Genomic DNA, 26,389 nt, shown 5'->3' on the forward strand with positions numbered 1-26,389 from the left:
ATGGTTCATTGCTCAGGACAAGCCCATCTCTAAAGCAAATTAATAAATACAAAATAAGTTAAAGAGAAAGATCTCTAAAAGTTTATAAATTAAAAAAGTGTAAAAGCATACAAAATTATTCTCAGCAATCAGAACTTAGCTCGCTTAGTTCGCTACAATTCATAAATTTACGTTTAAAGCTTTTGAGCACGCTGCTTTAAAGTTGCGTCGTAATTGCGTATCAACAACAACAAACCATAAACAGCCAACGCTGACAAAAATCCAACTATTTTGCTGTTTTGTGTAGTAGCTATATATTTTACATGGGTTTAACAGATCAAGACTGGATTGGCAGTGCGGTCAGCTTGACCTGCGACGACGAGCTGGGAGTTTTTCAGGGGCAGATTCAGAAAATATCTGCTGAAGAAATAACAATAGTGCGCGCTTTTCGGAATGGCGTGCCTCTGCGTAAGCAGAACGCTGAAGTTGTACTTCGCTGTTCTGATATAAGAAGCATTAATCTTATAGAACCATTTAAAGATATTGAGACTACGACTCCGACTGTAATTAACAGACCCACGCCGGTAAAATTACCAAATTTTTCCAACATTTTGGGCAAACAACAAAAACTACAATTACAACAAAAACATCCACATAATCATAACCAAGCGAACGGTGAAAACTATCCCAGTAGCAACTCTGCACTGAACAATAATATGCAGCAAATGATGCTTAATTTAAATTTAAGTGCTCAAACAGGAACGCAAAGGTAAAAACATTAATATCTAAGCAAGTAGATAGAACCATGACTTATTAAAGGAAAGCGAACAGGAATCAAATGAATACAAGATCAAGAAACGCTATTCCAACCAAAAAACTGTTTACAAATTGGCACGTTGCTAAATATTTTTTAAACGTCTTGTTTATAGCGCACTGCAAAACTCACGTACCTCCTCTGCCCAGCAGCAACAACAACAACAACAACAACAACACCAGGTGCATCAGATGGCAACAACACCAAAAACAGTTTCCGCGTTCTTTGGCAACATGATTCCAAGTAAGGTAGAGGTTAAACTGGGTTGCGCTGGATATAGTGCCAGCGGAAACGTTGGAGGAGGCGTTAACCATGTCGAAAGCTACTGTAGTAGTAGTGCAGATGGCAGCAGCGGCAGTGGTGAAGTAGTTGCTGCTATCAGCAAGCCTATTGACATTATTCAAAGCGGCAATAGTGGATACTTCAACTCTGCGCCGTCAAACTATAGCAAGAGTCGACGCAACACAGCACAAAACGTTGGCTTTAACTCTACTTCTTATTCAGCTAATGGAAATGGAAATGGTAATGCTAAAAACAAACAGCGCAATCGGATTCGTCGCGAAAGTAGCATACGGCAGCAACAGGAGCAAACTTTTGGCAGCGAAGCTGATGATCCACTATTGCGTGAAGACTTTGACTTTGAAGGAAATCTTGCCCTTTTTGACAAGCAGGCTATTTGGGATGATATTGAATCGACGCATCAGAAGCCAGATCTAGTACGCCATGCCGTTCATGCTCAAAAGCAGCATGAAGAAAAAAAATATCGTCATGATGAAAACATTTTAGCCAGCAAGCCATTGCAACTACGACAAATACAGAGTATGTTTGATGGCAGCAAGTCGTTTGTTACTGACGATGGCCTAATAATACCCACTATACCGGCTTATGTGCGTCAAAAGATTGAGCTTAGCGCCGAGAAAGCCGGATTATCTCAACAGCGCCAAATTGATTTACTAGCGCGTGGCGCTAGTGATTTAGCAATCACACTGCTAGGAGGAGCTCGTCGGTTGACACCAGCAAATAATCATCAGTGGCCAAAGATAGCCATTATTTGTGAGGAGGTTAACTCAGTTAGGTTAGTTTATCATCTTTCAATTATTATTTATATACTCTTATGGTGCCTTATTTAGAGCAAGCAACATTGGATGCGCCACTGGACGGCACTTAGCCTCCCATGGATTGACCGTATTTCTTTATTTGGGGAAATCTGCTGCTTTTGATGAAAAGAATATCAGCTCCGAAATATCATTGTTCAAAGCTACTGACAGCACCATAGTACACTCATTGGACGGTATGCGACTTAGGAGCAATTTCAATGCTGAAATCGAATTTATAATAACTTTTTAATATTTTAGCATTGCCCACAACAGATTTGGTCATACTATCATCAAATACCTATAAGCTATCAGATACAGTGAAAAAATGGATCAGCATAAACAGGTAAACGCAGTATTATTTTTGAATTTCTATTTTTATTAATTTAAATTGTCAAATGTAGATCATCAATACTCGCCGTCGATCCTCCACCAAGTGGTATTCAGGATGTTGGGATCAAATATTCAATTTTTCCTATATTACCATTAATACAAGAGCAAAATAATTTAAATGCTGAAGCTACATTACCTACAGCAACGAATATATGTGGCAAACTGTATTTGTGTAACTTAGGAATACCAGTTAAATTTTATCGAGATTGTGGTATTAAGTACAAAAGTCCATATGGACACAAAGATGTGATACCAATTCACTCTAGGGACTGAGCAGGAACATACTTACCATACAAGCAGCTGCACTTTCAATTCTATGAAACACATTTAAATCCCTTAGCCCGTGTGTTAAATTTTATGATTTGTCTATATGATTATTATTGTAAGTCTCTTATTACTCCATGTTTTCTTTACGATTAGTTTTATCTAAGTCGTAATGCGTGGCCTAATGTTTCATCTTTTCTGTCAATGAATGTTCCTGAATTATTCTAGTGATCATTTTTAAATAAAACTTCTATATTTTACTTGACTCTTGTGCATAAGCAAACTAGTCTTCAATTTAAAAAATTCTTATTCTTGTGTGCATCGTAAAACAAATCGCAGCTGCTTACCGGCTTAATCATAAGAAATTTTAAATTAATTTTAAAAAAATCTAATTTTTATAAGACAAAGAGAAAATTGTGAATACAATATAAAAATAAATATCATATAGATAAGATACCTACCATTAAAATTTAGACCCAAGAAGCATTATAAACCAAAATATTATATTTTTTCTATGTTAATTCACAGTAACTTTCATTCCATCAAATTGTATAACAAATGTAACCTCATATGAAATTTAAACTCTTCCATGCAGTGTAGACAAGTCTTTTTGACTTACTAAAAAACATTCAACTATTTTAAAAACTGTAATCAGGGAAAAATCATAATTGAAATAAATTGTATATTATAAGAAATCATTGATACGGGCTTTAATCCGAACAGTAGAACAATATATTTATAACATAATCAAAATTTACGAAATAAATTTTATGTATTGTGAATATATAAGCTAAATTAAATATATTTTCAGTAACAAAACTAATATTCATGTATGGCTTTTCAAAAGCATGAAATAATCTTATGTTGTAAATTAGTTGTTATTGTCGCTGAATTTTAGGCATTTAAATTGCCTAAAATGCAGACATTCATCATTACTTTTTCTTTTAAGGAAGACTGCCTTTCCTATTGGTCTTTCTAAGTCAACAGTCACTAAGTTAAATGTTTGCTCCTCATTCTTTCCATGTGTAAGAAGTCTTTCCTCGAATCCCGAGTCAGAACCTGAATAACTAACTGCTGTAGTGCTAGTATTCTGATAATAGTGATTCATTGTAATAATATCCACATAAGGCGCAATTGTATGCTCCGAGTAGGATGTCAGGTTTTCCAAATATATAGTCCAGCGCTTAGGTATTCCACTCATCTGTCGCACAGCTCCTATGCAGCTAGCTGCCAAGAGTGAAGGTGCAACATTGCAAAAGCTTTCAACTGAAATAGGTTAAGTAAGTAAGGATAGGAAAGTAATTTAAGCAATAAAATGTAAGCTTACTATACAACGTATAATCGGACACACGGAGTACTAAATGCGCTAGTGTTGCCAGCATTTGCTCATAGCACATATATCGTGGATGGGTACCTATACCCAGAGATAAATCGTTTAATGATTCGCAGTACGAGTTGTAATCGTCGTGTGTCAGAAAGCTGCATGATAGCATTTCCACGAAGCTAGCAGTCGTGGGTCGCATTAGTTTAAACTCAAGAAAAGTTAATATCTTACGCTCTACAGCCTTGCACTCAAAACTAGTGTAAGAACGCTTTATTAGGCTAATCATGTCACTATAGCGTGGTACAATGGCATCCCGATTTTCTATCTGAGCTGCAATATGCACACAGACAAGAGCAACTAGTTGAAGCTTGTCCGATCGTATGGTGTAACTATCAATAAAGCGATCCAGGTAGTAAACAGCTGTCAATTGAATACAGACACACTTATATATGTACATATGTATGATTTTTACATTGTTGAATTTTGATACTTACATAAATGCAAAGTACAGCGGCTAAGTTTATATGTTCGTGTTATCAACCGGCACATCCCTATTAGTTTTGAACGCTGATCAAATTGAGTGGACATATAATTAATTTTACGCATCTCGGACTCTGTCTCTTTCATTGCTTTAAAGATATCGAGAGCGTATTCGGTCCAAAGAGATTTGAAAAGGCGCTAAATAAAGAAAGTCTTTTATTAAACTATTCTTTATATTATGTGTGCTATTAATTTCTCACCTCGTTACCGTATTCTTCATCATACTGTTTGTCCAGTATTATTAAGTTTTCGCCCAGTGAAGATTTCATTTTATTTCTAAAATGGCGAAGCCAACTTGTTGAGCTTCGTGACCACAATGTGCGTCAATAATTCAGACATTAACGGTAAGCATCGAAAAAAGCTTAACAGAAACTTTAACATTGAATAACAGCTGACAGCACATTAGAATGTTTAAGCTACAGCGTTTATTTGATTAATCTTAGTTAGAAACTTAACTATTTAAGGCACAAAAATTCAAATATGCTTAAGTAAAAATGGAGTATAACAAAAATGGCATCTTCATATTTGATGTTTTCTTTTTTTCTTTGTTTTCAATGATTTGGTATTATTAATAATTAAGTATTTCAGTCCGACTGGTTGGCATACTCCTCGCAATCGCTTTCATTTTCATTGGTAATCAAATTTGGCAATTCACAGCCGAAATATGCGTTATTATTGGCACAAAAGAGAATGAGATGGCGCCAAGAATCGTCAATAGATAGGAGCTTTGGATTACCAAAGACAACCATAAGGCATCGTGCTCGTGATATAGCCACATTCATGCGCTTATTGCAGCCCACGAAACCTAAACTCAGACGTGAGTCAGAGTTAAGGAAAGATTCAGAAGAGCGCACTGTTGAAATCAACATTATATCACGTTCCTGGAAAGGAAGTAGTAGGCATTTAATGAACAATTTTGTATTACAAACTAATTTTTATACCTGTCCCTGAAACTCTTCCACAGATCCAATCTTGGGCATTGTTATATCTGCTCCAATGAACATGTTCCTCAGTGTCTTCACCTGTTTAGCATACGGAGTTAGTATGCCAATCTGATCAGGATGTACATTGCCGCGATATAATTCTATAGTGAACATAAAAATTTTTCCTGCTTCTGAAGGGTTGTGCCAGGATGGTGAGTCGGACTCCTGTATGTTTTCCCCCAAGATACCATAAAAGAATGTACCATGCGAGTGCGGCATTCCTGTATGTGGCTCAAAAACCGTTTGTAGCTTCATCAGCAATTTGGCTTCACGCGACTCTTGATCGCAGACCATAGGAATAAGCTCATTATCATAAAACAGCTTGCTGTATACAGACATGATAGAAGGAAGTGCGCGATAGTTGTTCAAAAGCTTTGTCAACACGCTGGGATTGTGGCCTGCTGTAGTTGGGAAGCGTTGCATGTCTTTACGGTACGGCGCTCTATCCAGTAAACGCTCCAATAGCGAAACACCAAAACCAAGCTTTGCTGCATGTTTATTTATGATGATGGGCTGCAGTTGATAGGGATCTCCGGCAAGAATAACTTGATGGCGTAACTGTGGTAACAATATAATGGGAATAATTGTCTCGCTCTCAGTACACTGTCCTGCCTCATCGATTAAAACATGTGTAATGTGCCCAGGTGGAAAGCCCATTTGAATAAGGTTCCCCAAAGTCGTACACGTGCTGATAAAGACGCGATGCTGGCCCAAGAATTTTTTTTGGCAGCGCATTTTCAGACCCGATTCTGTAGTTATCATCTGGAAATGTAAATAAAGACAATTAAGTGAACTTAATTAGCCAAATGTCCAACTACTTACGCTGTCATGGCTGTCATCTACCGATCCAATGTCCATAGTGGCACAATAGCTCATTAGCTCTGGCGGTATTAAATCTTTCTCAATCTGATTTTGTGACACTAAGCGAATAAAGTCACCCTGATGTAGTGCTTTACTGTCTATAATGCGCTTGGTGATTAAATCTGCAGAGCTATTTGATGGAGTTCCAACAAGCAGTCTTGAGCCAGGCAAATTTCGCACCAACTGCAAGAGGGCTTCAACTACAGTAACAGTTTTCCCAGTTCCAGGTGGCCCGAAGATGACGTATGGTATGTTTTCCGCTTCGCCCAGTAAAATGTTATAAACTGCGCGCTTTTGTATGCTATTCAGTGATTTGTTAAACCATTCCAATTTGCTGTCGTGCAGAAACATGTGATCATCCTTGAATGTAACCTCCAACTGAGGATGCTGCTTCTTGGTCACTTTATTAGGAAATAAAAATTTTTCACCGAGATGTGTCTGAGCACGCCCGATCGCATAGTGCTGTTTACGGAAGGAAAATCTGGAGAAATAAAATTCTAAGCGGTAGTCTTCACTATTGTATTTATCCTGAAAATTTGAGTTGAACTTGAGGAGAACGCGATTTAGCAGCACTTTATGAATGACGCCCTCAAATGATTTATTTTCCTTAGTGTTGACGTCTGCCCAAGGATTATACGCGCGGACAGTGTCCCCCAAAACTAACGATGGTCGCCGTTCACTTAAATTTTCTATCTGCAACGATAAGAACTCGCCATCGCGTTGAAAATGAGCACGCTCGCGATCGTAATTGCGGAAGTTAATAAACTGTTCAATTTCTTCCAGATTTAAAAGCAAGCTGAACCGCTGGGCATAATTTTGTATAGACAGATTGTCCTTTAGAAATGGATATTCACTGTGTAATAATTCGAACAGTTCTGTGCGCCGCTCCGTGGTAAGTACCATTTGTCGTAGTTTTTCGGGCACATCGTAGGAGCCAATACGCACGGCTATGAATCGACGTTTCGTATGAATTCCTTCACCTGGTACCATAGCAGACTTATGAGACCAGACTTGGTTGGCATAGGAACGTGATCGTTGATCTACTGTTCTGCCATACGACATTAGTTGCTTAGCTGCAATAAGTCGACGATCAGCTTCTTTAGCCTCCTCCTCTGTTTCACACACTATGACCGTCAAGTGGCGCTTTACTTTAAATTTTTCAAAAATGAGTGTAAACGTTTCCTTGGATTCGCCAATAAATTTTGTATGTATCTCAAATATAAGTGATATTTGGCTACCGGCCTCTATAAACTGCGAGCCAAGTGGCTCCACAACACTCAACTGAGAGTCTGCGCTGTGATCTATTTCAATTTCTCGTAGTTGCATAGTGCGATTGCAATTGTTTTTCAATATAAGGCTGACTGCATACTTCTTCCATTGCTCGGTAAAGATAAATCGATCCTCGCCATGTATAGAAACTGCAAGCTTATTTGAGGACGCTGAACTTGCATTGTTTTTCATTTGCCCAAAGTTCTTTTCCAAAACAGTTAGATTAATAGCACGATGCGTGTACTTCGACTGTAAATGCAAGGAAAGTTAAAGAAAGAGTCTGACTGCAGAACATTTCAGTTACTTACGGATTTACTTTCAATAAGGTCGGCTCGCACAATATCCCCTAGATGTAGCTCAATACCATTAGGTATGTCTTCAGCTGCAATATAGGCCAGCTTTGAAAGTACGACGATACTCTCAAAAACCCTTTCGACCACACACTTTTGGTTGGATTCAAGACGGGCTGGAAATACTTTCAATACTTGAAGTATTTCGCCCTGTTTGTCTACATAACTTTCATCCATCTGCACATTACACTCCAGACAAATACAATCTCCAGTCCTGGGTATAAAATTAAGCTCTATATCATCCAGCTCAATGCTTAGCTCCCCATAGTCAGTGTCAACTCGAATAGTGTTCGGTTGCCGTTCAGTGATAACACCTAGAATGTTGCGAAGCTGCATATTGAAATATGTAGGCTTCTCGTGTTTTAAAGATTCCACGGCCTTTTGCAACTGTAAATTAATAGTAACTAGGTAAGTGTTGAGATGACCAAAAATATAAGATAGATGCTCACCTTAGCAGAAGAAACGTTCTCCCAATTCTGCTCAAGTATTTTTTGTATCTTAACTACCTTGATAACGTCCTTTTTATTTTGATAAACTAAAAGTTCAACAACACAGCCGATGTGTAGATCGCGAAAGATATCTATTGCAGCTTGCTTATCAAAGGGCAAAGCGTTGTCAATGACGCCGCCATCATCTATCAAATGCGTTATGACGCCCTTTTTGTTGAAGCAAGATTTGCCAGATATTTCGCTTATGTGCAAAGCATCTTCGCTTTTTGCCTGGTTTATGTCTTCGCATTGCTCAATATTTTCGCATTGTTGCTCATTAAACTCAATGTCAAGAAACTTGTTCTCTAAGTCAAATAAATCGTGATTAAGTTGTTGGTCCCGTTTGGAATGTTGAAAAAATGTTCGAAATAAGCTAATCATGTTGGCGGGAAAATTCTACTGCTGTGGCTTTTTGTCGAGGCTTTCATACATCCAGTCTGTTGCGTTGATGTAGTTTAATTCGCTGCGTAGATTCTGTATTCTGTTCACGTGCTGGTCGCCCGATTCCTCTGTCAAGCCCTTCTCAGGTATTTTTTGGGTAGTTACTTCGTCAGTAGCCGGATTATCTACTTTTTTTGTCTAGAATAATCATTCAATTTATAAGCTTAAATATCAACAAAAGCCGGCATCATATTTCATCTAACCTCTGAGTTGTTGCTGGTACTGTTGCAAATATCTGGAATGCTTACTGAATTCGAGCTGCCGATGCCTGTTGTTTCATTAGACATATTATAAGCCACTTAATACAAACTAATTGAGCACTCTGAACTTGGAATAATTATTTTTGGATTAAATGAATAAACTCCAGCTTTTTCTAAATCAAAAAATTAGCAGACATGTAGAGATGTAAGAAAAGTTAAGTGATGCATCGATATTTATTATTGAAAGCTAACATAAATATCGTATCTTACTACAAAGTAGTGTTGTGTAAGCTGAAAAAAAAACTGGATGAGTTCGTTCGTTCAAGCGAACAAGATGACCAAAATACTGAACGAGTGAACTACGATAGGCGGTAATCGAAATAATCGACATATTCAGAATAATACAAATCAGCGTGCAGAATTTATAATATTTATAATACAATTATAAATATTACCGATTTGAAAGTCCAAATCAAGCGTAACAGTATTTCTGTTGCATAGAATATCAAAATTTTAAATATTGTTTAAAGCCTTTGGCCTGTGATTACGTTCTTGTTCACGTCGCGTGTAAAATTTTAGCAGTGCATTTTAATATATTGGTCGGAGTTAAGAAAAGAAACGTGCTTAGGCCGGTACGGGAAAAATGGTTAAAACGAAAAAGGGCAAGAAAGAGATACTGACACCAGCAGAGAGTGGTTCATCAGGCGACGAGCAGTAAGTAATGTTTGCTTTGTGTCTCTGACCGTGGGATACATGCCACGATGTAGTGTTGGCAACTTTCTATTGAATAATAATGATACGTTTCATTTTGTAGCAGCGATGCAAATCCTGAAATGGACTCGGACAACGATAAAGTGAGCAGCAACAATAAAAAAAATCAAAAGGCTAAGAAAAGCACAAAGAAAAGCCCATTAGAAGGAAGCGATGAGGCAGGTGATGTGTCAAAGGCCGTTAAAAAAGTGGCTGCCAAAGGCAAGGGAAAATCAAAAGCTCAGGTTATTGACGATGAATCCTTTGAAGAGCCGGTGAAAAATTCAGCATTTGATCTACTGGTCGAGGATGATGATAATGATCAAGTCCCAGCAGACGATGATAATGGATCGGAAAGGGAAGATGAGGCTGTAAAGCCTCAGAAGCATGAAAAGAAAAGCAAAAAATCAAAACGCAAAGGCAAGGACGAAGACGATGCATACCTTGACAAGATGTTAGCTGAATTGCAAGCTGAGTACGCTGGTGAAGCACCAACAGCAGCTCCGGATGCAGAGATCGAAGAACCTTCAAAAAAGACAAAGAAAAGTAAGAAACAGCAGCAACAAGCGGTATCTGTCGAGGAGGCCAACGAGAAAGGAGACGATGATAATGAACTTGAGTGTGACGGGTCAGAAAGTACTATGAAAACGGCGGCTCAAAAGAAAAAGGAAAAAAAAGAGCGACAAAAACGTGAAGCTGCGCTTTCCAAGCAGCGTGCCTTTCAAGCGGAGGACAAGCAAAAGTCAGTACCAGTGGCAGTCTCAGAACCTGAACCTGAACAAGTCACAAATGAGGAAATTCAACCTGATGTTGATGGTGCTGAAGAAGTGGATGAAAATAGCAAGGCTGCCAAAAACAAAAAAAAGGGAAAGAAGGAAAAGAAAACTGAGGCCGATGAGGAAAAAAAAGATACAAAAAAGAAAGGCATGTCGTCCGCTATTGTTGCTGCAATGCAGGAGCAGTTAAGAAAGCGTAAAGAGGAAGAGGAGCGTTTACAAAAAGCGGAGGAAGAGCGTATGCGGCTGGAGGACGAACGCGAGGAGGCACGTCTAGAGGCTGTGCGATTGGAAGCTGAAAAGAAAGAAAAGAAAAAGCAAAAGGAGGCTGAACGGAAAGCGCGACTAAAAGCTGAAGGAAAACTCCTCACTAAAAAGCAGAAAGAAGATCGCGCCAGAGCACAGGCGCTATTAGATTCTTTAAAAGCACAAGGCTTGGAAATACCAGATCCCAGCGATCGACGCGCTCCTAGACCAGGTAAACTATTAAATACCTTTTTCAAATGTTAACGTCACTTTAATGTCAGCAATATTTTAGGCACACGCATTAGACCCAATAAGAAAAAAAATGCTAAGGATGAAGCTGCTAGCGAGGAAGATGCGCAACAGGCTGCAAATGCTAAGTCAGAGATAGAAATAAAAGAGCAAACTTCTACAGAGGAAGTGGTTAAAGAATCCTGGGACGCCAGTGACAGCGATGGTGAGCCAGATGAGGAATCACAGGGGACTAATGCGACCCCAAATAATGATGAGCAGGATACTGATGAGGATGATAGTGATAGCGAAAGTAGCAGTGATGATTCCGATGAAGCTGAGGAGTCTGAAAAGGAAGACGTTGCGTTAGCGAATGATCCTGAATCACGTCGCTTGCGTGCCGAAGCGCGTATCTTGAAGCGTCAAGCGGACGCGGAAAAAAAATGCACTACTGATGAGCTACGTGCCGCCGTTGTCTGCGTACTTGGTCACGTAGACACAGGTAAAACAAAGATATTGGACAAGTTAAGACGCACCCATGTTCAAGACTCTGAGGCGGGCGGTATTACACAACAAATTGGTGCAACCAATGTGCCCATCGATGCCATCAAAGAGCAAACAAAATATGTAAAAAATACTGCTGGGTTTGAGCATCGTTTGCCCGGTCTGCTTATTATAGACACTCCTGGCCACGAATCTTTTAGTAATCTGCGCAATCGTGGTTCCTCCCTTTGTGATATTGCCATTTTGGTGGTGGACATTATGCATGGTCTAGAGCCTCAAACAATTGAGTCTATACAGTTGCTCAAAAAGAAAAGGTGTCCGTTTATTGTGGCGTTGAATAAAATTGATCGTCTGTATGATTGGAAAGTACTGGCGCGCAGAGATGTGCGCGACGTAATTAAGGAGCAACAAACAAATACTCAACTGGAGTTTCAACAGCGAAGCAAGGAAGTTATGTTACAGTTTGCAGAGCAGGGCTTGAATGCAGCACTATTTTATGATAACCCGGACCCCAAGACCTACATCTCACTGGTGCCAACCAGCGCTATTACTGGCGAAGGCATGGGAAATTTGCTTTTCATGATAACTGACTTTTGCCAAAACATGCTGGCCAAGCGACTAATGTACTCAGAGGAATTGCAGGCCACTGTGCTGGAAGTAAAAGCGATTCCTGGACTGGGCACCACAATTGATGCCATTCTGATGAACGGAAAATTGAGGGAGGGTCAGACTATGATTCTTGCTGGCACTGATGGACCAATAACCACGCAGATACGTTCGTTGCTAATGCCCCAGCCAATGAAGGAATTGCGCGTAAAAAATGCTTATATAGAATATAAGGAAGTAAAAGCTGCACAGGGTGTTAAGATTGCGGCTAAAGATCTAGAGAAAGCTATAGCGGGTATTAATTTACTCATCGCACACAAGCCCGACGAGATTGAAATATGCAAGTAAGTTATACGCATCCGGTTTAACATATTCGGATCGTCGTCTACCATTGAATTGTAATTTCAGAGATGAGGTAGCCAGAGAGCTTAAAAGCGCTTTAAGCCATATAAAGTTGGCTCAAAGTGGTGTATACGTACAGGCCTCAACCTTAGGCTCACTGGAGGCGTTACTCGAATTTCTGCGCACATCCAAAATTCCGGTGAGTATTCGTTATTTTGCCAAGAATGAAACTAAATGAAACTTATTAAATTTACAAAAGGGAATCTAAATTTAGTAAGGCACAAAGATATATTCAGTCTTCATATTATTATTATTATTAATGCGCGTATAATTTAATATAATATTTAATTTATACATTACGCTTATGGGTTTATGTATAATATTAATAAGCAAGCTGCAATCTATTCTATATATTAGTATATACCTTAAAGTAGAGTGTTAATGTATCTATATGACAATTGATATTTGTGGTTTTGACTGCTATAATGCATATTAATTGCAAAAATAGTTTATTCATTGGTAAATGCTGTGCAATTGCTTATCTGATTATTATAATACAACACCTTGCCCATTTGATCATCAAATTTCTGAATGAATGAAAGATTATTTCGCTTACATACAAACACATGCAAAGGAACGAAAGGAAGGAAGGAAGGAAGTGAAGTAAGAAGAAGACTTACCTTGCTTACCTTGTCAGTATTACGATTGCCGAAAAACACAATGCACCAACAAACAAAAAAGTTACTGAGTGGGCACAGAGTGTAGATGAGTAAATGAATACATGAATATCACATAAGCGAAAACAACAACAACGGAAATAATTCTTCCTGCTTTGTACACACACAATCGCAGTTTCAAGAGCTTATTGCTTAGTTTTCATTCATAAACTCGTTGCGACCGCAATATTAATGAAATCAGCAGTAAGGGAAGTTAGCTCGAAAAAATATTATGTATGTAAGAACGAAGCGGAAATTGTTCCGCTCTTCATGCAGACCTGAAAAGCATTTGTAATCAACAAATGGATATTAGCATATTGGTATGTCTGAGGTGGAAAATTGTGAATAGTTCCTTGGCTTAAGCCTGATAGATTTTGTAACTTCTGAGTAGAGAGAGTTACACTTTTAACATAGTTCATATTATTATATATATCTATAATATCTATTGCATATGTATTAATGTACTTTTATTCTATTTACCCTCTTCATAAAGTATTCCGCCATTCGCATTGGTCCTGTGGTTAAACGTGACGTTATGAAAGCCTCTACAATGCTGGAGCATGAAGCGCAGTGAGTAAATGCCATACATATTAATTTAAATGTTTCCCTATTGTGGCTGTCATAATGACAGGTATGCAACTATTTTGGCATTTGATGTCAAAGTGGAACGCGAAGCTCAAGAAATGGCAGATACATTGGGTGTCAAAATATTCCAGGCAGATATTATATATCACCTGTTTGATAAATTTACCGCATACAGAGAGGAGCTGAAGCAAAAGAAACGCGAAGAGTTTCGATCTATAGCCGTATTTCCATGCAAATTAAAGGTAGCTGAAATTCTATTTAAAAGTATTTCTGAAAATACGTTTACATAATACATTTATATTCCCTTATCTCTAGATACTGCCACAGTTTATATTCAATAGCCGCGATCCAATTGTCATGGGTGTTATGGTAGAGAATGGTATTGTTAAAGTGGGTACTCCAATTTGTGTGCCCAGCAAAGAGGTAAGTCACAGAGAGTGCGTCTTATTGTTATTAGTTATAGTATAAATAAATACAAATAGTTAGTTATAGTATAGTTATATATGGCAGCTTTTCGATTGGCCTGCAATCAGACAATGGAAATTCTTGTCTTTCTTCAATCAGTATCCACTATGCAAATACATAGATATGTATGTGTATGTATTATGTTTGACTGGCCGCGTCCCCTCCTTATTTTTAGGGCTTTCATGTTGACACAGGTGCTTGATATACAATACATGTAAACAACAAATTTAAGATGGTTGTTGTGTTAATAATAAAAATGTTAGCACATCCAGTTCAAGATACAAAACAAGGCCTCTTCAGTGTTATGAAATTTTTTTAATATTTGAGAAAGGTAATGGTAAAATATTGAACTACAGCGGTGCATCAATTTCTTATGCCCAATGATGTACATTGGATTGTAATGATGAGTGCAGTTACATATTATTACATTTTGAAAGACGAATTAATTGAATTATTAAAAAAGCAAAAGAGTTCAATAAACCACGCTATTAAGGAAAGAATATTGTATGTGGTATATGATGAACAAGTGTGTGTCGAGTAAAACTAAAGATACGTGTCTGTCGACCATTCTTAATTACTTATGGATGTGTTCTTGGCTATACTTACTTCTTACTTATGTTTCCACACGTAGTCGTCGCTACGCTGTATGCATTTATACTATATGCTTTGGTGTGAGTATCGTATTTTTATATCCGTTTCTTATATAATATTGCAGTTTGTGGATATTGGTGTAGTCACTTCAATTGAATTGAATCATAAGCAATTGGATTCAGCCCGCAAGGGTCAAGAGATTTGTATCAAGATTGAGCCGATTCCTGGTGAGTCGCCCAAAATGTTTGGAAGACACTTTGAAGCTGAGGATATGCTTATCAGCAAGGTAAGAAAAACTAATAATTTTTAAGTAACTGCAAAGCTAATCTGTGTCTGTTTTTTTAAATGCTTGAAGATTACCCGCCAGAGCATTGATGCCTGCAAGGACTACTTCCGCGATGATCTAATCAAGGCCGATTGGGCACTGATGGTGGAGCTCAAAAAGCTTTTTGAAATTTTGTAAAATTCTTTATAGTCAATAATGGACAACGACAATGAAGAGCGTATAAACACACACACTCAAATTGGATCTTTCAAAAAAAATTAAGTACGAAAGTGTGCCAATCCATTTTATGCTAAATACATATATGTTATTTTTGTATTCTTATGATTTGCAGTTTCAGTCGTCGGTTTTTCGCTTGCAAAAAATGCTTAAAAAAAATTTTATATATAAAGAATGCATAATCCTTTTTGCTTGCAAGATTTTGTTACGTCATAAATGAAATAAAAGTTGCATAAAAATTACACATTGCGTGATTTGATTAACTTTTTTCAGTACTGACGTCATTCAATGCGACATTGGCGTGTAACCTTCATCAGGGAGGTTGACCCATTGGCATGCGCACTGCAACAATTTTTTTTCATTCATTGACGCAGCTAGTCCTCAGAATGAGTCAATCTTTTCCAGCTGTTTGTAAATATATGTATTTGCAGCCTCGTATACTCGATTCGTGCAATAACTAGGTCAGTGCAGGAGTTTGCTTAACCAGCCTGGATTTGGTGGATTCATAGTAGTAAACCGAGGCATACCGAACAGTTTGGAATTAGTTTACCTTTAAATGCTTAACGTAAGTTGACTTGCCTATTAAATTCATTATATCAGTTATAGTGTAATAGTATTTGCAAACTCCAGTTTGTAGTTACTCATACATACACACATTCAATTTGTGTGTACACAAGTAAATAGAAAAAGTCTCGCCGAGTGAATTGACTTTATCTGTGGACATTGTCGAAAAATTATCTAGCTTAGTGTTGAAAATAGTATAAATATTAAATGTCGTTATTTTTTTTATATTGCCAAGTTAAATAAAAAGACATTCTCCGGTGCCCACATACTCACAGCCATCTATACATGCACACATATACATACGCATACACATGTGCATACAGCGGAAGAGCGAACCGCTGCCAACGTAAGACCTTCATTCATTATAAGCTCTTTTCATTCATAAAAGCAGCTCTCTCTCCCTCTCTCGCTCTCGCTCGCTCTCTCCCTATCTGTTTTAAGTGGATGTGTACACAAGTTTATACGAAAGATTTTCGTACGTATACATACACAACACTATACATACATACATACATATTATTCGCTCCAAATTACATTTGTAAGAAGGCGTTTAAAGCCATGCCTTGGCTTTTAGAATAACACTACGACCATTTATGTATGTGTATGTATGTATTTATGTACATACATATGTATGTATGCTTACCTCATGCATTCTTCAGCTACAGACAAACACTCGAGCACGCACACACACATATTCCAATTACATATATATGTATGTATGTATGTATGTACAGGCACAATCAAATTCACAATGCGATGAACACACAATACAGAAGCAGCTGCAGTTACCCGTCCATAGACAACGACAAACACAGTAATATTATAATCTTCCTGTTTTTGAAGATACTTTCGCTTCCCCACCGCACTTTATTTAGAGAGAAATATGCAAACGTGATAGATTCATTGGGAACAAGTAAGATAGCTGACGCACAGACTTTTCGACTTGACTATACCCTACCTTCATATTTTCTTAGCTTGCAATTTGTCGGATGCACGTTTGTTCATTGATTAAACTTCGTAGGAAGATAGCTTTGAAGCTCGGCAATAGGGTATGTGTTTTGTCTATATCTTGTTTGCCTTTAAATTTAGATGAATGAAAAAAAACCGGAATATACAAGCGTACATATATGCCTACATATATTAAAAGCATATACACATACAAATGAATATGTGTGTGTATATACACACATATTTGTCGCAAGACCCCATCGCAGTCTCGTCGCACAACTTGGCATATTTTCAATTTCCGTTTTTTACACAACGGCACCAACACATCGAAACCTCAGCCCCCAATACTCGCATTAACACAAGCACAAACGCGCCGATAAAGTTTCATGGCCCCAAAGCTTTTGTATGTACATATGTACATATGTATGCATGAATGCATATATGTATGTATATACGCACATACAAGCGTACAGAAACACATTTTATTATACATATGAACATGTGTGTGTGTGTGTGTGTATGTATTTCTTGGGCATATTTGTATATGTATGTATGTTGGCGTGGCGGCCACGTCCGGTTGGTTTTTAGTACGAAAATTCGCTGTCGCTCTCTCAAATGATCGACAAATGAATATACTACATATGTATGTATGTACATATATACACACATTCATTCATTTACAATTACATACCTAAATACGTGCTTGAACATACAGATGTAAATCATATATATATATACATATATGTATGTATGATTATTTATATATAGTTATGTATGGTCAGATGAAATTTAATTTATTTCTATTGAGAATTTATTTTTGTTTTATAAGTAATCACATGTTCCATTTAATTTAAAAAAAAACAGACAACAACAACTTCATATTTTTAGGCTCACAATTTTAGATAACTAATTACATTTACAAAGTACACACATTTTATACCGTCAGCGAGTTTTCATGTTATTAATGAATTTGAAGTATCACTGTGTGCTGTAAGTTTAAGTCGTCTGGAACTACTTCCATCATGTACTCACGTCCAACTGTGTATTTAGCCAGAGCGCTATCTCGCATACACGCGCTCTCTTCGCCGCAGATACATTTTAAGAATGAAAACGGGGGAAGTTCGGAAAGTCGGCCGCAGACGGCATTAGGCGACGCTGTATAACTGACGCGCTAATAATGAAAATATAAGTAAAATTGATGTCGCAAAAGGAGTTCGCAAGTTAAAAGAGTTTAACAACAAAGTTAGGCGGGACAGGCGTTTATTGACTCAGCTCGTCAGCCTGATAGAGAATTTATATACTTAATGGGCTCTGCCACGCCGCCTTCTGTTTGTTACGTACAAATCTCAATCAACTAAACTACAAGACCCGTTTGCTCACTTTTATGTACAGAGTCTAAAAACGGGGGACCAGCAGCACGTCACTTTGTGTTCGGCATTCATTTCGCTGCAAAAACTGAGCGTGTACACCGCAGTGCATCGGGTAAAATTTTTTTTCAACTTGGTATATTCTCTTTAAATTTTAACAACCATTACACATTAAAAGTGACTACGGCAATGCAAAATATAAATCCTTGCGTGTTGGTGATAACATATACAAAATTGTAAAATAATTGAGTTCGTGAAAAAGCAGAATTGACTTAATGAATTATCTCTCTCAACGCTATAAATTGCTTCAAATAGAAATCATGTGCCTAATGATGTAAAATATACTTGGAAAATCTTCTGGCGCTATAAATAAATCAGCAAATAGCATCGGAATTATAAATGAAACAACAAAAAACGTGTTAAAAATGCATAACTAAAGCAAAATCAACAAATTCTCTATAAAAATTGCATAAAAGTATCTTTTCTTTAGCGTGTGTCGTGCACAGATATACATACATACGTATGTACATATATATAACTCGTACATACACAAATAGGTACAAAACAACTCTCGCATACATAGCAGTCGACGTGGCCTCTCTGTATCTGTGTGTGCGTCCGTGAGCATTCGTGCGCGTGTGTTTGTGTCGTCGTTACATTCGTTCGTGTATGCGCTACATCTGTGTGTGCCTGTGTGCCTGTGCGCTGTGTGTGTGTGTGCGTGAATATTCTTTATTATTATTGTATTTTTGGCACACAAACAGTCGCCAATGATGTTTCGCGTTTTGTGTTAATTAAATATACTTTTGTGAATGAATAGAAAAGCGAATAAAGAGTAATTTTCAAAATGCTCATAAGATCATTGTATATTTTAAAAGCAAAAAAGCAGATATGTATGCACATGTATAGTATATACTAAGTGCAACTGTGGAATTGCTTAAAAACGAATTTTTTGATTTCAATTCTGTATAGTGTATGTGTACAAGTTACATACATCATTGGATATACATACAAACCAGTACATGCATGCAGATAAATAAATCTATCTACGAGGCATAGCTACATACAACAGCAACAACAACAACAACAACAACAACAACAATACAAAGGTCTGTTGTCACAACATATGGATTAACACACTTCAAGATACTTGACCGTCATTCATGGATTGCTTTTAAAATCTGTGTAAGTTTTTAAGGGTGTAACTTGATGTATACAAATCATCATAGCCAAAGTGTCTATAACCTGTAGTCACATGTATGAGCTCAAGATAGTAGAACAAATTTGATTCTCTTACACATTGGATTCAAAATTTGTATATTTTCAAACAAGCAAGAGAAAGTTGAAATTATTGTAATAGCATTGGTTGAAAACCAATCTAGATGAACTTTATTAATAAAGCTAACCATTTAATTTATGTCATGAAGAGTGCAAGTTAAGGCGGGTCAGTTTGTCGTCGGTTGCCGCATAATTTGTGGGTGGGTTGAATATGCTATTTATGCCCCACTGAAGATTGCTCATTGTCTTGATAACTTGTCTATTTTGGTATATAACTACGAATTTACCCGTATGTCAAAGTAGCAGCTTCGAGGGCGTGGGTCATTGACGTCATCATCATCATCATCTGCAGGTTATAAATTTTACTTGTTTATCTTGGCATACTTATACATAATTTTACTCTAGACAAACCATTAAGTATTGCCATTAAATAACTCAATTATATGTCGTCGTCGTTGTTGTCGTTGTAAATACTGATTGAGCCCTCTTTACTCGTTCCTCGCTATACTTATCCGCTCCGCATTTGTGGCTTGCAGTCATTAGCACTTCCTGTGTAGGCTCTCTCGCTCGCTCTCTCTCTCTCTCTTCCTGTTCTTTGAAATTGCATCTGTGCGTGTGCCGTCGCATAAAATCGGATAAGTAAATTAATGAAACTGCATTAACATAAAATTGTGTAGAAATTTACTTCTAATTAATTATTTGAATTTTTATATACACATGTTTATAAGTATTTTTTACATGAACATTCAGAGAGCATGTGCAATTTTACAATATAAGGTCCCTGCAAGGACTCTTTACATTCCGCACGAATATAAAACAACAATTTGTTTATCCCGCTGCCATTTAGATGGTTACGAAAGCCATTTCTCATACACAGTCTGTTTATTTCGATTTTGTTTTTCTCAATTATGGGCATGCTAGAAAATTGTTTTTGAGTACCGGACATGACGTCAATAAGTGGGCGTTTGTGTTAATTTTTATAGAATCACACAAATATATACCAATGTATGCATACATACATTTTCATACAGATATATATATATATACATGAATATATATACTATTTTGATCCGTATAGAACAAATGCTATGCTTAGTTTGCGATTATTGATTCTCGTTATCGTGTCCATGTATTTTTGAAGGTGTAAAATTGAACAAGTTATTTTTTAACGTTTATTATCTAAGCGTGCACGGCATGATAATCAGAATGGGCATTGCTAATATAAATTTGTATGTATTTTATTTGGCAGACAATTGTTTGAAGTTGATAATTATAAAAAGCATTCGATTATACATATATTTATTTATTTTACTCCATACATAGCATAGCAGTTGGTGGACGTGTGGATAAATTAATAACGTTCAGTTTTTCCTTCTTTTGCAGAGAGCAATTTGACGTGTAGAGCAAAGCGAATAATTTTATAGAATGAAGAAAAATCGAGCAAATTATTGGCGTCACAATTATCGAGAGTAATTTTGAACAAAAACCAGGCCACAAGGCCTAAGCACTGGAAGGAAGGCTGTTGGTCAAATAGGTTACAACAATACATGGATCGCAGGAATGGCGGGGATCCCTTGGCGCCACCCCGGCCCCCAAAGCTACTTCCGCGCATACATCGACCAAGGGCGCCGGAGCCAACAGTATTGAATGATCATAACGACAATTACAACAACAACATCAATAATAATATAGCACCTATAAATATTGCAACAACAAATCCTTCAGCAACGGCGACTTTAAACAACAATATTGTATCAATAATACCATCGCCAGCCGATTTCGACGACTATCCCATACACCATTTGACGTTTCTTCCGCAACGGCCCAGCAGCCTGAGTCGGAACAGCAGCAACGCATCTTCATCCGCCGCCACGGCCAACAGCAGCTCCGGCTCATCCAGCAGTTATACGAGTCGCCGACCACCAACGACGCTCCTGACTGCAAGCAGCATCGGTAACGGCAACGGCTTCCAAAGCCACTTCCAGAGCCCAGAGCCAGCAGTGGCATTACTGTCAGCGGGTCATAGTCCCGCTTCTCCCGTCACGCTGGCACAACCGCGACCCGAATCCGAAAGGCTTACTAACGAGTATGTGGAAACGCCGTTGCAACATGCGACGCGTTCCCAGCATCCGGCAGGCCAACAGGATGGCGGACAGACAACCACCCATCATCTGCTCCTGCTACCACAGCGTCATCAGCACCATCGCCACCAAGCACATTCAGACGGAAATACATCGGCTATAATCACCCACACACACAGTCGCTCAGCTCATCATGCGCATCATTTAAATAGATTAGCGACAGCGATAGTACCTGCCGGAGGAGGAACAGCCACAGCCACAGCAACAGGACAAGGAACGGGAACGGGAACGGGAACAGCAACAGGCATCGACGGCACTGATGGATTCTTACATTCAAACCTACATTCAACAGCTGCGCACCAGTCGCATAGTCATAGTAAAGCACCTGCCACACAACAAATTACACCGCCTCCACCTGCGCCACCTCGGATCGGTTTTGGCTTTGCGCCGGTTGCCCACGCCCAGCCGATAACACAGCCCATAACCAAGCAGCCTGCATCTACAGCGGATTCAATTAAGGAGCACATGCATTCACTGGAAGAGCTACTCCAGCAACAGCAGCAACAGCATCAGCAGCTGCAGCAGCAGAGCGTCACAATCGGCGGCGGACAGGTGGGAGCACCTATGCTCGTGGGCACTGATCCTACGCAGGTTAATCCCATTGTGTGTCCACGCTGTGGTCTTTGTCGTTGTGAACAGTGCCAAAGTCCGCGCTCGCTGCCACAGACATGGATTTGCAACAAGACGTGCCTGTGCAGCGCCGAGTCCATCATAGACTACGCATCTTGCTTATGCTGTGCCAAAGCTCTCTTCTATCACTGCGCCCGTGACAATGACATGGACTACTGCGATGACGGCAACAGCACGCCCTGCGTCGACAATCCCTGCTCCTGTGGTCCCTACAAGCGCGTGCAGCGCTGGGGCTGGCTGACCGCGTTATCCATAGTGCTGCCTTGTCTCTGGTGCTATTGGCCCATGCGTGGATGTATTAAAATTTGCGAGAAGTGCTACGGTCGCTTCGCTGGACGTGGCTGTCGTTGTCAGAGCACAGCCATCGGCTCCACCAGCAGCATGATGCCCATAGTGCCACTCGGTGGAGTGACTACTGAAAGCAGGCACAACATTGGAGTGGCACAGAACGGCGTCTCCCAGAGTGAGCCGAAGAGCTTGGACCACAGCTGCAGTGTCACCAGCCATATTCTTCGAAAAGCTGATCTGACGCATGAAAAACGTTTACTCGATTCCAATCACGATTATTGAAAAGAATTTAACATTATTCTGCAAAGATTGATAGGGGCACAAAATGCGAAAGTACTGCAACTTAATATTTACACCAATCAGAGATAGTTAACTACACCAGCTTACTCTCTACACACAGAGAGAGAGAGAGAGAGAGAGGATAAGGGTTAACGTATCGGTTAGGTGGAGAGAGTGAAGATTCTTGGTACTTTCTAATCTTTGCACCTATCTACTCGTACAAATATTTAATGTTTGAATAAAAACTAAATGAAATATTAAAGAAATAAATAAATAACCAAAGACTGCAAACAGATAATTATTAATATTTAGACATTTTAATTAAAAATTCAAGAAAAATTAATAGCAAACAGCAACATTTTATTTTACAACGTTTTTATAATGTGTACCTATGTATTTGTATGTATATATATATAAAGCAAATAATTAAAATGATTTGGGTGTGTACTTTGCGCTTGTTATCCTTTTTTTGTTTTTAGTCTTATTGTTTCAAAAAAATAATTCCAATCAATTGTTGACAGCATTAAAATAGAACCTGTAAATTCAGTTTAATCAATTAACTCCTCCTATCCGGTAATATACTAAATCAAATCTGCGATAAGTTCCAGAGCTAATGTTGCAAAAATCGGAGTAACAATTTATTTGGAAATGTCGTGTTTGAAAAACACCAAAATTATTCTGGATAAATGTATGTACACTTAAAAAATGAATTAAATTAACTGCAGGAAAAACAATATAAAATCGTAAGGATTCGACATTCAAAAAATATTTAATATATACCATGCGTAGCTAAAATATTTTATATATTGGTAACTGAACAACCCTAACATGGTAAAATCATAAATGCAAGAAATCAATATACTAAGCATAAAACTATATAAACATACAAAGCCCCTCAAAAATTCCATAAATTGTCAACTTACACAAAAATAAGCAACAAATATACACTAAATAAAAATGTGTAATAAAAAATACGACACTAGTTATTCAGAGGGAGTTAAGAAATAAAAAAGTCTGTACATAGTATATAGCATGTATGTATATGTGGAGTGAAAAGATCGATCATTTATAACATAGTTTTCAAAGAATCAACGAATTCATAAGAACACATTATATATATATATATAAATATATATGTATATATGTAAGTATTTAAGGAGATCAAACTGTTACTAGAATCAGTGACGATTAAGCTTAAGAAATAAATTATTGATTATATTGTTTTGACTAAACAAATATTCTAATACATGTTACATGTAATATTTAAGTTAAGCTAATAAATAACTCTTAAATTGAAATTCACACAAAACAAATTTAAACAGGAATCGCCTTAGACTTAGAAGAGCAAAATTATCATTAAACAAAATAACAGGACACACACAATGAAAAGCACTAACAATAGTGTATATACTTTGCAATTTACACGACATGAATATTTATTTAATTTGTATTTTTTTAATTGATCAAAAAATTGTGGATGATACTACAGTGATAATAATGTGGAAATCAGAATAAAAATATTTTATTTAAACATTTTTTTGTGTTATATTATTGCATACATTTATGTACATATACATATACATACATATATGCAATCTACACTTATACACATAAATATGCATGTATATTTAAGTATTTAGGTAAGAGGACTACGATATGTATGTATATTCATGCGTACATAAATCCATAAACATTCGTACATACATAAGTATTTACCTCGATGTGTGTGTGTGTGTGTGTTGCTGTGCTTAATGACTATAGCAAAATAAAACTAAAGCAGCTGTTTCCGGTATTTGATTGATAGTGAACTGGCAGTTTGTTTATCTCGACCACACGGAACGACGGGAGACCTGCCTTCTGCACTAGCCCCAACTACAACTACAACTACAGCCCCTGGCCTTTCTCGCGTACAACCGTCGCTGTTCTGCTGCTGCATTTTGCGGATGCTATTTGGGGCCGCCGGTCGTCGGCGCGCTTATTTTTAAATTACTGAAAATTATGCAGGCACATACACAAATACATGCGCACACTTAATTTAAATTTAACTGCGAAATAATTTACTCACTCTGGAAAGAGACATAGCCGACAACATCAAATTTCCTTTAACATACAATTTGCTTGAATCTCAGCTCTAAACAGCTGTTTAATCTCTGTCTCAGTTTAATCTACAAATGTATGTACATAGTATGTATGTATAAACTAAAGAGATCAGTTCGATTTCGGGCTTTAGTCATCTGCATGTTAGACGCGTTAACATAATTCATTCCATACATACATACATACATGAATGTATGTACATACGTACATAATTGACTGACTGACAAGCGAGAAGCTCGTTGTTTAGGGCATTATTTAACCGTAATTGACGCATACCACTAAGAGGGCATACAATACAGATTACAAAAGTTCGACTTAACTGTAACTGTGCTTGTGTGGGTGCATGTTTGTCACCACCACTGAACTGATAGCCCCACAGTTTGCCGGGTCACCTTTGCCCATGCAAAAAGCAAATAAAAGCAAGAATTGAAAAAATAACTGTAATCAGCGACGATTTTGCGGCCCCAACAGCCCCAATTTATATGTACATATGTACATACATATGTACATTCATACGAAGACACAGCACATGTACATACATTCATATATACATATGTACATGTCTGTATGCATGCTTATGTACATGCACATGTATTGATGAATGAAAACGCCTTTTGAACGTGTGTAGTGTTTTTTTTTATTAAAGTACGCTATATTTAACTGAATGAGTCCTATACTCTATATACATCACACACTTATTTACTTACAATTCGATGTCGACTGCACACTCTTAGCCTCCAGTTGAAGTGAAGAGTATACTGAATCGGTTATTCTCGCTACAAATAGATATTTACATACATATGTATATACTTAAGAAAACAAACGTTTTCTAATGAATGAAGCTGATAAGTTGAACGTAATAATTTGCAAGGCACTTCTTATTACATAAACTGAGTCTTATCTCTGTCTTATGTCTTGCTTTTTAAGAGAGTTCCTAATGCAATTATTAAGATACAACAGGTTAGTATAATACAATATAATATAATATATTTGAATGTGTCTTAAAAAATAAATAAAAATGCCTTCCTTCCCAAACCTTCAAAAAACTCAAAATTCTATGCTGTCTCTATTTTTTTATCTCTTCCTGCCATGTATCTGTATCTGTAGGGGAAGTCACACGCGCACACTCACTCGCTCTCTCTTTCTCTCTCTCTCTCACATGCACACACGAACACATACTCACAAATACAGCCAAATCCGAGTCATCGACAGGCTCGAAACTCATATAAGAGCGATACACTCCACATGTTGCTTCATTCATCCCGAACCTAATGCGAAGCAGATGGCAGAGTTTGATAAATAAAGTGCATTTCCGTCAAAACAAGTTTGTTCTATTAATATTTTATAATACATAGTACACATATACATATACAGATACATATTCATACATACATTTATGTATGTATGTACGCTACAAATTCAGTCTGTTCTGTATCTTGTATACGCTGTAATAAATAGTATTAGATAAAATGCTGCGAGTACTATA

General features: G+C 37.6%; 5 protein-coding genes across 6 annotated transcripts; 3 read left to right on the forward strand and 2 right to left on the reverse strand.

The window, feature by feature from the left end:
* The first annotated feature begins 117 nt into the window (after nt 1–117).
* LOC108599680 (enhancer of mRNA-decapping protein 3) lies at nt 118–2,921 on the forward strand. The gene is made up of 5 exons (XM_017986673.1): nt 118–748; nt 909–1,868; nt 1,924–2,084; nt 2,149–2,233; nt 2,292–2,921. Exons 1-5 carry the CDS (start codon nt 303–305, stop codon nt 2,551–2,553), a joined length of 1,914 nt encoding a protein of 637 aa, XP_017842162.1. The 5' UTR covers nt 118–302; the 3' UTR covers nt 2,554–2,921.
* A 475-nt stretch (nt 2,922–3,396) lies between these two features.
* On the reverse strand, nt 3,397–4,677 carry LOC108597933 (cyclin-J). The gene is made up of 4 exons (XM_017984549.1): nt 4,609–4,677; nt 4,363–4,546; nt 3,872–4,288; nt 3,397–3,810 (listed from the first exon to the last, which is right to left on the reverse strand). The coding sequence occupies exons 1-4, from the start codon at nt 4,675–4,677 to the stop codon at nt 3,416–3,418; spliced, it is 1,065 nt and encodes a 354-aa protein (XP_017840038.1). The 3' UTR covers nt 3,397–3,415.
* Nucleotides 4,678–4,882: 205 nt separating this feature from the next.
* On the reverse strand, nt 4,883–9,175 carry LOC108599677 (probable RNA helicase armi). Its single transcript, XM_017986668.1, has 6 exons — nt 9,004–9,175; nt 8,321–8,938; nt 7,830–8,258; nt 6,214–7,770; nt 5,350–6,153; nt 4,883–5,289 (listed from the first exon to the last, which is right to left on the reverse strand). The coding sequence occupies exons 2-6, from the start codon at nt 8,738–8,740 to the stop codon at nt 4,993–4,995; spliced, it is 3,507 nt and encodes a 1,168-aa protein (XP_017842157.1). The 5' UTR covers nt 8,741–8,938; nt 9,004–9,175; the 3' UTR covers nt 4,883–4,992.
* Nucleotides 9,176–9,445: 270 nt separating this feature from the next.
* LOC108600190 (eukaryotic translation initiation factor 5B) lies at nt 9,446–15,457 on the forward strand. 2 transcript variants are annotated; one of them, XM_017987599.1, is made up of 9 exons: nt 9,446–9,714; nt 9,815–11,004; nt 11,065–12,454; nt 12,519–12,651; nt 13,662–13,738; nt 13,800–13,995; nt 14,069–14,176; nt 14,934–15,095; nt 15,165–15,457. In XM_017987599.1, exons 1-9 carry the CDS (start codon nt 9,644–9,646, stop codon nt 15,270–15,272), a joined length of 3,435 nt encoding a protein of 1,144 aa, XP_017843088.1. In that variant the 5' UTR covers nt 9,446–9,643; the 3' UTR covers nt 15,273–15,457. The 2 variants fall into 2 exon arrangements, with proteins under 2 accessions (XP_017843088.1, XP_017843089.1); XM_017987600.2 differs by having other exon boundaries at nt 9,818–11,004.
* A 3,159-nt stretch (nt 15,458–18,616) lies between these two features.
* Nucleotides 18,617–23,080, forward strand: LOC108600192 (protein sprouty). Its single transcript, XM_017987601.2, has 2 exons — nt 18,617–19,375; nt 20,852–23,080. Exon 2 carries the CDS (start codon nt 21,016–21,018, stop codon nt 22,807–22,809), a length of 1,794 nt encoding a protein of 597 aa, XP_017843090.1. The 5' UTR covers nt 18,617–19,375; nt 20,852–21,015; the 3' UTR covers nt 22,810–23,080.
* Nucleotides 23,081–26,389: the final 3,309 nt, after the last annotated feature.

The sequence above is a fragment of the Drosophila busckii genome, chromosome 3L (genome assembly GCF_011750605.1).
Source record: "Drosophila busckii strain San Diego stock center, stock number 13000-0081.31 chromosome 3L, ASM1175060v1, whole genome shotgun sequence".
Taxonomy (NCBI): domain Eukaryota; kingdom Metazoa; phylum Arthropoda; class Insecta; order Diptera; family Drosophilidae; genus Drosophila; species Drosophila busckii.